The following is a 13,342-nucleotide window of genomic DNA, read 5'->3' as shown; positions in this document are numbered from 1 at the left end:
CTGAATACAATCTGCCGCCCAGCTCCACTCAGATAATTCTGTCTATTTCGTTGTGCAAAGACAAGGCAGACCAGAGACATATTGTGTGAGTGATAACTTATGCAGCCTGTGACATGGCTGGAGAGAGCAGCAGAGTGAGCATCCATGCAAGGTGATGGTTTGGCTCATGCTGTGTGGAGGCTGTGATGTGTCCTGACCCAGATCTTGATCCAGCATCACACACTGTAAATCTGGCTTGCAATGATCGTCCAGTGGGATATTTACCTGTTGTAGGCCCTGGAAAGTCTTTGGCTGTTGCCATGGTTGCAGACATTGACAGCAGTAAGGGAAGACGAGGGGGACAACACCGTGATAAAAAAACGTGACCACAAAGTTTGCAGGAAACATGAGAAATTAGCATGGTCTTTTTTTACTTTGACAGCGTGTTATAAACCTGCCTAACCGAAGTTACTGGAAATGGACCCGGGGGGGTGGGGGTGGGGGTTGGGCAGCACAAGATACATCGACAGGACAAGCTGAAGAACGGCTTTCAAAAAGAGAATTATTAGTGTCTTAAATAGGCTATTTCAATCCTCAATGTGTCTCCAAAAAATTATGCTATTTGATGCTCTGGTCACCAACATTGCTCTATAGGTTGAAGCTTGAATCTCAGAGACAAATATTTAAAAAATCTGGGCAAATCAAACCAGCACCAGAGTTCTTAACAATAGGCATATAGCAAAGGTGTTTGCAATATTGAGTCACAGCTTTTAAAAGCAAGGTACTTACAATTGAAAAGTACCCTGAGTACGTTTTGTTGTTGTTATCACCAGTAATAATACAGAGCATAGTTTTTATGATAAGAATATAAACAATACAACATTTGAAATATTAACACAAAAAGGGCTTTTCAAGTATTTGAAAAGAATACATTGCATATGAAAAGCTAAAGCTCAAGGGTCCACATAATTTTTTTCTGAGAGAAACACTAAATTACCATAAAAATGCCACGGGTCACCTTTAGATGTCATGTTGATCATCAAAATAAATGACAACCCAAATCTAAAGTAACATTTCTCTCTTCTCCATCACAACAAGAGTGCTGTTAGGACTGTTAAGGCAATTAGCATGTTTTACCTTCGGAGTGCTCTTAAGGCTCAATGTGGATACATGTCATACAAACACTACAACACGGTTTTCCATTAGGGGTGATGAACTCATGGAGTAAACACATGGAGTGTGCGATTTTGGTTAATGTTATTCAAAGGCAAGTGCATGTTTCTTATTGTTTGGTTGTAATGGTAGAAATCGTTCAGCCTAAGAATAAAAGTATAAACACTAATGCTTTCTATTTTCTGCTTCTGCGAAGATGGTAATCTGTGCAGTGGTTTGCGAACAGTAACAACCTAGTGTGGTAATGTTCTCCTACACAGTCTGCATATTGTCAGCTATCAATAATAATAACTAATCAGAAACGGTTACACACATAATAAGAACAGCTAGTTGTGTTCGAATGTGACAGGGTATTGAATTCATCCAGTAAAACAATGCTATTTTCTAGCTCAAAGCCCAGTTGTTAGCTCATCAATCATCAACTGTGTGTTCAGCGTCATGTTTGTGAGTGCATGGAGCGTTGAGGCGGGGCCATGGAGGGGCTGCAGGCGTACCTGCAAAAACAGCTGTGACTGCCTATGCCTGATGGGCGAATGTCGGCATTAGCGTACTGGAAGAATAGAGGCTAGAGAGGGAGTCAGGGGAGCAGAAGATGTAGGCACTAGGAACAGAGGGGGAGCAACAACAAACCTCTCCATGGGGAACTGGCTCAATATGAGAAAACTTAAAGCAAAAATAAACAACACAAATCAATTACTGCACGTGGCTAGCGCAGTGGTTCATTCTGGTCCATCATCTCAGTGAATACAGGCAAAATAATGAAAACAAATGCACAGATGATGACATACAGTAGCACAAATGACTTGAGCCCTGAATGATTCTTTCAGCAATATCTCTGGTAAAAGGATGAGTCATACACGAAGGACTCATATGTCTTACATCTATTTCATTTTCAAAGCAATTGATGGGTTGGTAGATTGGCCACACACAGGGAATGTAGAACTTGCTTGAGGCAAACATGTGAGATAAAGAAGTAAAATGTGAAGGCTGCAGTTTCACAATCAAATCCAGTCACTTCTTAAATGTATTTAACTAAACGACTATCTGCTACTACTTCCCTTACATCTCACCCAGAGTCATTCATACAGTGGTTCCTTGCTTTATTTAATACAGCGTACTAAGGAGCATAATTGCAGACAGTGATAAATTGCGGCGAAGCGATTACATTTATTGCTTCTCAGCTCTCCTGTCATTAGCAAATTACGTTTAGAGGCTGAGATGATCCGGTGAGACCCGGTTAGTATTCAGCCAGACACGATCTGAAGAATGACTGTCGTCATCGCTGGAAATGAGCCCATCTCGCACATCCTTTACCGGCTCGACTACATTTTTCATACTTCACACCAACATGGGTATTTAGTGAGAGGGCTGCCAAGGGTTTTTAAATGTTGCTATTTCCTCTGTTAATCCGCCAATAATTTTAAACAGCTACCAGCACATATACGTAAAAACTAAAAATACGTACAAACTATGACTTTCAAAAACCAGGTTGAGTCAACATATTTGAATGTTTCTCTTATAACAATTCTGACTGTGAAATGCAAGGATTGAGACTCTGGTTCAGCAAATGGCTCCCAGATATAACAGGATGATATGGACAAGTCTGACACCGCCACCTACCCCTCAATAAGTATGCTGAAAAAAGAGAGTGACATAACAAAAGAGGTAAGGACCAATGTTTCATCCTTCTTTTCCTCCGCTTTTTTTCTCAATAAAGGGCTTTTTCTCCCCAAAATCCTCTGCCTTTAAAATCGAACAAAGAAGCTGCAGTGCGTCCACTAACTGCCTGTGAGCTTAAAAAAGTCCAGCATCTGAGCAGTGATAAGTCGCTCCCAAACAAACTATGGGACTGTTTAATTGGCAAGAAAAGAGAACAAATAAATCCATGTTGAATTTTAATATTCAACACTTGTTTTGTATTTTTACTTGGCTGTATTTGATAAACTTTATAAATGTTTGTGCAGCAGAGGCCTTATGATCCGTTTTCAACGCCATGCTGTCTTTATTCTCTCAGCTGCTCCACTGTCTCTGGATTAACTAATCTCTCTCCCAGGCTCTTCTCGGAAATTTCCTCATAGGAGGAGACCAACATTAAACCTTTGGCAAAACATACAGTGCATTGACGTAAACCGAGTTATTCACAGTTCCAAAGCAAGATTTGCCATGAGCCTTAATTTCTCCAATGTGGACATGTATTTATAATGAATATATGGCTATATGATGATTATTAAAGGTGTTTTTTGTATTTCCTTACAGCCTCCATTAAGCTGTCTTCATGTTACTACATTGAAAAAACTCATAATACATTTAATTCAAGTCAACGCTTTAGTTTTTCCAGTGTGTTTTGGCATGGCACCGTTGCTGCATTTTGTGCTTAGCATCAGCCAAGACCTTTGTGGTTGGTTTAAAGCAGTGGCTCTCAACGTGGGGGGCCCCTGGGGGGCGCAGAGGCATGCCAGGGGGGGCGCGAGAGACCAGGAGGAAAAATGGTTACAAAAAAATAAAAAAAATAAATAAATCATAATTTCAAAATGTTTTGATTCGAAAATAATATGATGCAGTACAGTACTATTACGTCTGGGTCTCTGTGTTTCATTAAAGCTCGGCGTGTGTATGTGGAATGAGCCATTTTGTGTGCGCGAGCGAGAGAGAGCGCACCGGTACCGGAGATCGTTGTTGTTAGCTTCTGGCGCTAGCGAGCTACGCTAACGGATATAAGGAGTTTTTTCAACAACAAAGCGGAGGAGAGTCCTCTCCTGTCAGACTGAGAGGCTCAGTGAGCTAAAGGACTCTCTGAGTGTTATCTCAGTGGGTCTCAAATGTTTTGGTCACCATTAATGTCAACAATTAATTCCGAGGCACACGTTTATATGATCAGGTATGAAATACTATATGACAGTAAAACAAGAATAAAGTTTAAAAGGGTGATTTGTAAAATATCCATTAAGAAAAAGTAAATCTGTTTACAGTTCTGTTTCATATGGGTGTTGAGAGATGTATCCATAGATCTCTTCATTTTGCTCTCAAAGTGAACCAGATTGATGCTTTTAACTTCAATATTTAAAAACAAATCTTCCCGGGGGGGAGCTTGCCCCCAGACCCCCCTATGTGAGGTCCACACACCACCTATAAAAACAGCACTTTACCCCTGCTTACACCTACAGTATATGCTGTGAGCTGATTATCGAGCCTTCAGTGTAACAGTCGCGGGTACACTGTGTGTGTGCGTGGGGAGTGTTGCAGTAGAAAATTCCACTGTAGCGACCGGTACATTAATGGGAAACCCTAAATGTTTGAGCACCCTCTATGAAACGTCAATCTACCCCACAGCACCCCCAAAATAAATCTCTGGCGCCGCCACTGAGCCTGACTATTTGTGTTGGGGGGGCCCGACTTTTTTTTTTCTCCAAAGGGGGGGCCTGACAGAAAAAGTTTGAGAACCACTGGTTTAAAGCATTACGAACAAGCCAGAGTGTTTTCCCTCTAAAACAGAATGATAATGGGTCTGCCAGAACATACACTAACAATGAGAAAGTGTTATAGAGATCAATCTGGCATTGAGAAACTTCAGTATTTCTGTGAGGTCATGCAATGAAATCATTTTGCACTTACACTGCATGGTCTTACAGCGATAATAGTACTGCTTTTTTCCCATATTTTCAGAAATGATTTGAAGCAGGCCTTTTGATAGGAATAAAAACATTGTGGTTCGAGGACATGGTATTTGATTCTTTTGAAAATCTTTTATTTTTTATGTAGCCATACTTACTTTGGTATAATGCTATTTTTAATTAGAAATCTTTTTAATCTATGATGTGCACTGGCTGAATATCTAGCAATTAAATTGCCGGAGTGACGAGCCCACTGCTGGCTTTGTGTATTTGTAATGAACACTAACCCTCTTTGAGTAAGCACACAGTGTGCTGCAAAGCCTTGAGCATGAAGCAACAGCAAAACTGATCATCCATAACAAGACAAACCATTACTGTACCCACCATATACAAACAGTTTGTATTCAGCAGTGCTGGTCCCCAGGTGGTTGCTGGCCTCGCAGCGGTATGTGCCATTGTCTGTTTTATTTAGTGTGGTGATGGTCAATTCCCTGCCCTCCACAATCATACGCTCAATGTCTGGCAGCTCTCCTCCATCTTTAGACCACAGCACTGGTTCAGGTCTGGTCAAGAAAAATACAAACAATGGTTGTTTTTCATCATTCTGCAAATGATTTTCTTAATTTTAAAACAATGAATAAACAGTGATACAGAAGGAAAAACAGAAGAAAATGGACATTCTGTAATCCCATTTAAATGTAATTTCTGCCTATTTTGTTATCATGCAAGAAAGCACCATCAAATTGAATTTCGTAAATAAATGCCAACTTACATTGGGTTGCCTATGGACACACACTCCAGTTTAAAGTATTGCCCTTCCAGTGGATCTATCTGTGGCTTTGAGATCTCCAGACGCGGAGCATCTGTAAAGAAGGGAACAAAAAAGATCCAATGGTACGACAGAACTGAATATAAGAGGCTTTTAATTTAACACCACAGTAGTTAGTTCTTTACCCACTGGGCAGCTCCCATATCCCTGTTCTACTTTGGTAATAATCCCTTACCTGCAAACTAATCCTGCGCTAATCCTGAGGAAATGCAAAGCTAAACCTGCAGACATAAAGGTAATCTCAATCCTTCTATTTTCTTCTCATTGCTAATCTCACACCTAATCCAGTTTTGCAGGGTGTATGACTGCACTCACAGTGGACCTCCAGCACCTCGGTTGTCGTGTAAAGGTTGGACAGAGACACATGCTCCACGCTGCAGGTGTAGGCGACCCCATCCTCCCCTTTGTCCACCTGGAACTGGAGACTGCTCCGCACTGTGAAGGATTTTCCTGTGGCATTCAGCTCTTTACTGCCTGTAGAGAGTCAGAGAATGAACATATGTGGATTACTAACTTCATTCAGTTCCATCAATACAAAACAATTTACTCTTTTAGGAAGACAGTGAAAAACTGAAATCAGCTTGTACGTTAACTAAAACTTGAAAAACATGGAGATGTTGCTTTTCTGACATAGACAGCTGCAGTGTTGTTGTTGCTGTTGTTTTTCTCTGCATCTCCTTTGAGGGAGAGAATCCTTGGCCTTTGAAAGTCAAGTCAAAGTAGAGTGAATAGTGAGGGAGAGCAGTGTGAGCATTGACTCGGTTGGTTGGGTGTGTTTGTTCCTCCAGGACCATCTCTCAAACATCCCAGTCAACACAAACAGACACAAACTCTCCAACAGTGCAGAGTTTCCATAGTTGTAGTGACACCTTTCCTTTCTCTCCTCTCTTTTGTCTTCATGCCCACACATTCACCCTTTTGTACTACTTCAGATCTTGATTTGTTTGTTTTGTCCCTTCCCTGCAATGCCATCTTCATTTAGAGATACCTCTTAACTTATAATTGGAAGCATTTCTTTGTGGTTTGCTGCTGCTCTCCTGTCAAAGCTTTGTGTTAGCATCGCTTTTCTCAGGAAAGCTTCATAAGGCTACTGATGCACCTGAACAAGGCAAAAAAGGACAAAGGCATTACTTCAGGAAAGAGTCAGAACGAGTTTCACTGAGCTTCTACCCTTCTCACCGCCTTAGATCCTGCAGGCACTATCTTCCCCCCTCTACCTCTTCCATCCCTCAGACTTTCTGCCATCCACTGCAAACAATCAATACATATGTATGTTCACACTCCACTACTTCACTCACAAACACACACACGCAGCATACAAATTGTTCAATCACTTGGTCTACTAAATACAAAAAGCCCCTTGCAATGAAACCCAGAACAGCGATATCATCATCTCTTTGGGCTGATCCGTGCCATTTGCTCCACTGTTTTGATTCTCTTTGGTTTTGTTATGTGTATATTGATTATTCTTTTCATTTGGAACCACTTCACTATGACTGCTTTTACTACAGCAGCTTTTGACATTTTTATTTTGCTTTTAACATTTAACGGTAGTTTCATGATAATTCTTCTTCAGTATAACTAATTAGTAATTATAATTAATTATTCATCTTTAATATGTTTTACTCTATTTATAGGTTACATGTAATTCTAGCTATGTGAAATGTTGGTTGAACTTTTAGCAATTACGTTAAAGTATGCGCTTCATTCTGAATCTGAGTTATATTATTTATTAAAGTATTCTGTATGCAAATAAAGCTAAAGTTTAGAACAAAAAGTATTAATATTAATAGAAAAGAGTAAAAATAAAACATACCACTTCTATAGATGAATACAACACAAATAAGATTAATTTTGAGATCTAATTTCAAACAAAACATATGATTTTAAACAAACAGGAAATTCATATACCATGCATTCCCTGAAGTACAAAGGGAGATAGCTAGCATCTCTGTGGTGACAAACACAAATCTCTCCAGCTTTTTCTTTCGTTCATCAAGTCGCCTGCAGCGTTGGAGCTGTGGTAAAAGAAGCTGTCAGTTTGTTTCAAGGCGGCTGCTAGCATCGCCAGAGAGCATGCAGAGGCACTTTTCATAAGAATGGGAACGTGCTCAGGTGCACCTCTTCTGAACCTGAACCCCAAAAGGCAAGCAGATCTACATTCAGGCGAGTGGGGGCGTTCCTGTAATCACGTCTCCATCTGAGTTAACAAAGAGGAACCTCAGTGGCAGAATCCTATTTTTCAGATGCATTATTACTGTATGATCATTGCGTCAAGTTGTTCTCAGCCTTTTGGAAATAGGTGTGTAACAATTTGAGCTTTTGGTTATTTTATTAAGGCTTTAGAGCAGTGGTTCTCAAAGTGGGGGGCGCGCCCCCCTTGGGTGGCGCAGAGGCATGCCAGGGGGGGCGCGAGAGACCAGGAGGAAAAATGGTTACAAAAAAAAGATTTAAACAAAAAAAATCATAATTTGAAAGATTATTGATTTGAAAATAATATGATGCAGTACAGTACTATTATGTCTGGGTCTCTGTGTTTCATTAAAGCTCGGCTCTGTGTGTGTGTGTGGAACGAGCCTTTTTGTGTGCGCGAGCGAGAGAGAGAGAGAGAGCGCACCGGTACCGGAGATCGTTGTTGTTAGCTTCTGGTGCTAGCGAGCTACGCTAACGGATATAAGGAGTTTTTTCAACAACAAAGTGGAGGAGAGTCCTCTCCTGTCAGACTGAGAGACTCAGTGAGCTAAAGGACTCTCTCAGTGTTATCTCAGTGGGTCTCAAACGTTTTGGTCACCATTAATGTCAACAATTAATTCCGAGGCACACGTTTATATGATCATTATAGTTATAAAAAAACCAGGGAATAAAGGAAAAAAAGGTATGAAATACTATATGACAGTAAAACAAGAATAAAGTTTAAAAGGGTGATTTGTAAAATATCCATAAATAAAAAGTAAATCTGTTTATAGTTCTGTTTCATATGGGTGTTGAGAGATGTATCCATAGATCTCTTCATGTTGCTCTCAAAGTGCACCAGATTGATGCTTTTTACTTCAATATTTAAAAATAAATCTTCCCGGGGGGAGCTCCCCCCGGTCCCCCCTATGTACTGTAAGGTCCACACAACCTATAAAAATAGCACTTTACCCCTGCTTACACCTACTGTATATGCCGTGAGCTGATTATCGAGCCTTCATTGTAACAGTCGCGGGTACACTGTGTATATGACTGGGGATTGTTGCAGTAGAAAATTCCACTCTAGCGACCAGTACATTAATGGGAAACCCTAAATGTTTGAGAACCCTCTATGAAACGTCAAGCTACCCCACAGCACCCCTAAAAGAAATCTCTGGCGCCGCCACTGAGCCTGACTATTTGTGTTGGGGGGGGCCCCGACTTCTTTTTTTCTCCAAAGGGGGGGCCTGACAGAAAAAGTTTGAGAACCACTGCTTTAGAAGCATTCAACAAAATGTGATTTTTTTTTTCTCAAGCGGCTATTTTTGACTGTGCTTCTTTAAAGGCCATAACCATCTGCTGAGTGCCATTTGCAGATTACTGCCTGCTGACCAATAATTACCTTCTCAAGGTGCAAAGAGGCTCCTCTACACTTTCTAATTTGAACAAATATATTTTTATACAGTATGGTAAGCCTAATCAGGATCTAGTTTTTTTGCAAATAGGACGGTGTTAAGAAGCCAATTCGCAACTTTTGAGTTAGACATCCATCTTCTAGGCACCTGTCTCTATACAGAAAGATTTACTATGCAATAATTGCACACTAAATGTTCTTTAATGTTTCCTGTAAAAACTGTTGATTTTCAACCAATCTATGTTGTTTTAGGCAGTAAAATACTTAAAGATTTATAAACAATACTATCAATGCTCACACATGGTTTTAATCCACTCATTGGAACTAATAGCCTATGATGGTATTGTTTATTTATTCATTAAGCCTTTATTAGATGCCTGTAACATATTTATTTATTTATTTGATAAGGCAGTTGTCACAGCTGTTTGAAATGGCTTCCTTGATTATTCCCTGCAGGCTTTTATATTTCAGTGTTAACTTAAAATAAACATCAAAGTAGCTACCACAAAAAAACGGAACAGGAAAAAAACCTTACAATGTACAATTTGTTACTGAAATTAAATTAGATGAATAGCTTCATAAATAGGCCTAAAAAAACATTCTATGTTTGTCTGTGGATTAGTTGTGATCATTACTTTTTAACAAATGAATCTAATGTGTGTTTATATATTTCTGTATGCACATATCTGTACTGTATTGTTACGTTCTCATAAGCACATAAGTGGACTGAGTAGGGGACACGGTTTTAAACAAAGGGTCTCTTACTGTCATTTTAGATCACAGTGCACATTATAACAAATGGCTGAAAATGTTAAATCACGATTCAGAGCAGAAACGTGTATTGAGATCAGATCCCTTTTTAAAGCATAATGATCCTTGGGTGCTGTATTGTTGTTATGAAAATCATAGCAGAGTGTATCTGGGACTAGCATGTGTTTTAAAATAAATTCAACAGAGCTGTTTAAATGACCCAAATACATTCCCAGGGTTATTTAGCATTTATTCTTTTACAATGCTGCGGTTGATATCAAGTTGTATCTTCCATTTAACCACTCTATGTGAAAATCCATAAACTATCCATAACTCTCTTTAACTTCCTCCACAGTTTCAAGGCTCTTAAACTTTATTGGTTTCTTAATGTTTTTCCAACAAAGTTCTGAAGGGGATGAACAGATATACAGGAAGAGTGAGTATGTGTATTGTCTAAAAATACATCAAACCCACCATCTTAGACAATACATGTGAGAAAACACTTTGTGGTCCTGCAGCATGTACAGTATATTCCTGCAATGTGTTTCTATAATCCTTCAATATTTTGCAGAATCCCCCCCCCCCCCGTCTTAAAACTGAGAGAAGTAGTATATAAAGCTATAGAAAACATGGAGGCGGTTATTTCTTAAAGTTAGGTCCATAGGTGTTCGACTGATATTTGAAAGAATGTTGCAGTCGAAGCCGGAGCTCCTCAGTGAATGAGGCACTTGAACATGGCCTTGATGAGGATGATAACATAAAACTGAAGAACTAAAGTAAATGATTTGAACCTCAGAAAAAGAGAACAAACTAACAACACCGTCTAATTTACTAAAAGGTCAGCAGACCAAGACAATTAATGATGTTGACTTCAGTCAAAATAATCAGATTTTGGCCACTTTGTGATGTCACAATGTTTTTTTGGGTTGTGCAACCATTAGCCAATAACCAACCAAGGTAACACCCGTCCACCTTACTGTATCATCTGAATCTCCTCCTAGAGCACCAATGTGTTTTTTTAACTAAACACTCTGCAGAGTAGCGTGGACAGCAGCAGGTCATTTGCATTTAAAGCTACAGACACAGAATCAGCACTTTTTGGGGGCTGAAACTGAGGCGTATTTTGGCATAGTACAATGCATTATCCATTTGGTATTTCAAGTCAAACACTTCAAAGACATGTTTTGTATGTATCCGAGACTTCTAATATATTGTTGAAAAAAAGTAAAATAGGGGACCTTTAATACTCAAATAATGATAATTATAAAGATATTTCTACTCCAACTAATAACAATAAAGTTATTTTCTAGGTTCAAATGTCTTGATATCTCGCCTAACTAAATACAAAATGTGTCCCCATATTGGAGCTGTTGTAGATTTGAATGTGCCTTTGTGTCACTGTGAATAGGAATATATAGGCCACTTTATGTATGCAAAGAGAGTGTCAGTGGGTGGATATTCCTCAATAGATTATCATTTGAAGCTTAGCTGTCATTCAGCGACCCAAGTCATTTGTATGGCTCTATACTCTGCAAACAAATGACTTGACACTGGATGACAGTAGGATATTGAGGTTGGTAATGGTGTGTGCTTCTAATATAAATTGGTGAAAAACAAATCATCAGAGCATGAAATAAATATGACATGTTTTTGCTATTACACCTGCTGTTATCTTGGAGCCTTGTAGACTGGTCCCCCAGAGGGGATAGATTTGACTGACAGCAGACACTGGCGGCAATGATCTACCTCAGAAGAACCAATGGCAAAACATGCTGCTCCCAGCACAAAGTCACTAAAGAAAGCATTAAAGCAACACCTACAAAAGACTTGGATCAGGGGCACTGATTGACACTCCTCCTCTTTGACACTTTGACATGGAAATGAAGTTTTTAAGTCAAGCCCTCCAGTCTCTGCTTTGTTCTGCATCTCTCCTTGACTTGCAGATGCGTCGCACCGGGTCTGTTTGCCCAAGCGACTTAATAAACCTCACTGTGTGCAGGTAAAACTAATAAAAGCACATTTAAATACCAGGCAGCAGTTTTGGGCAGACTTGGGTTTTTTAAATATAAATATGGAATTTGAACAAACAGATTTTTGTTCACAAGATACATTAAATGAAAAAGTAGCGTATCATGCCTTAATTTGAATGATTCTTTATGCACTTCTGTGATTTCTGCCGTTCTAGGAACAGGATGGAGGTATTACGTTTTCGTTTTTTATCCTCAGAAATACGGTAGCTTGAGTACATTTGTGCCACCCCTAAACTCTGCTATATTATGTTTTGGGATTTGTTTTATGTGCATGTCAATATTATACATTGAGCTTTGAAGTTGTATTTTGAAGTTTACCTCAAGATATACCACAGAAAAAAGATAATCTCAGTGCCTCTTGAGATGGACAGCAAGTCTGGTCGTGATGCTGTGAGCCAGCTCTCTACTGGCCTTTCAGAGATCTACGTGCATGTCATTTCAACAAGAAAACTTCATATCCTGGCCCTTCTCCCATCAATCATCATGCCATGTTGGGCAGACACAGACAGAACCACCAAGAAAAGCTCTCTGGTGCAAATCTTCAATAAAGAGCAACTGTCACACTGAGTCTCTGCAGCATGCTCTGTTACATTAAAGAGCTCCACACAGCTTACCACTGCCATCAAATTGAGGAAAAACATCCCATTCCGTTATTTTTCTAATGTTTTCTAAAGCATAAATAAGACGGTGATACATTCTATAAAAACACAAAGTACGGAGCTTCAGACAGTTTGAAATAAAGGTGTACAAGAAATTGTAAGCTTGTGAGGCACACTGTGAGAAAGCACAAAAAAACTTCAGCTGCATGGTTTAGTGTTATCAGCGCACATTAAGCTGCTCCATCTGCTGCCTAATGCATTGTCTCTGTCAATGTTTTTTCTTTCCATCTGGGTGAAGCTAGTTATGTGGCCTCTGTGAGTTTGCATTCTAGAGCGTTCTTGTATCCTCCTTGACTCAATTGACTAATCTAATGCGGCTGTTTGAAAAATAAAGCACCTTAGAGCCACCTGCGGAACAAATGCCCAGCAAGATCAACTCATCACATGCAAACAGTTCCAAGGTACTGAGATTTTATACGGTTTAATTAAGACCTGTGTTTCTTTGAAGGTGAACAATTAGGAAACACACCTCCTTAACACAGTCTCCAACAACATACAGCTATTTATTTATACACTCATAGCAGTGTAAGGATAGCCATCTTAAGAAACCAGACTCCTCATTTTGATGTACCTTTTGGCCTTGAGTCTAATCAGTGGCGTAACTATCGCCGGTGCAGCCGGTGCAATGCACCGGGGCCCAGAGACGGCCAGGGGCCCATGCAAAACAAAGAAAAAGAAGAATATATTTTTTATATATATTCGTTTTTCAAAAAAAATGTGGGGCC

General features: G+C 39.6%; 1 protein-coding gene across 3 annotated transcripts in view; it reads right to left on the bottom strand.

The window, feature by feature from the left end:
* The window catches only part of LOC307035839 (cell adhesion molecule 2-like), a 140,501-nt gene that overhangs the window by 3,729 nt on the left and 123,430 nt on the right, over positions 1-13,342 (bottom strand). For 2 of the 3 annotated variants that reach the window (XM_079675626.1, XM_079675628.1), the window contains 4 exons: positions 5,908-6,066; positions 5,536-5,626; positions 5,148-5,326; positions 265-291 (listed from right to left, as the gene is read on the bottom strand). In XM_079675626.1, the coding sequence (XP_079531752.1) occupies positions 265-291; positions 5,148-5,326; positions 5,536-5,626; positions 5,908-6,066 (456 nt within the window). The remainder of the gene's footprint in view (positions 1-264; positions 292-5,147; positions 5,327-5,535; positions 5,627-5,907; positions 6,067-13,342) is intronic. The other variant, XM_079675627.1, reaches the window with a different exon arrangement.

Source organism: Notothenia rossii (assembly GCF_949606895.1).
Source record: "Notothenia rossii genome assembly, chromosome: 4".
Taxonomy (NCBI): domain Eukaryota; kingdom Metazoa; phylum Chordata; class Actinopteri; order Perciformes; family Nototheniidae; genus Notothenia; species Notothenia rossii.
Note: the sequence above shows the minus strand (reverse complement) of the source record. Positions and strands in the feature narration are given on the sequence as shown.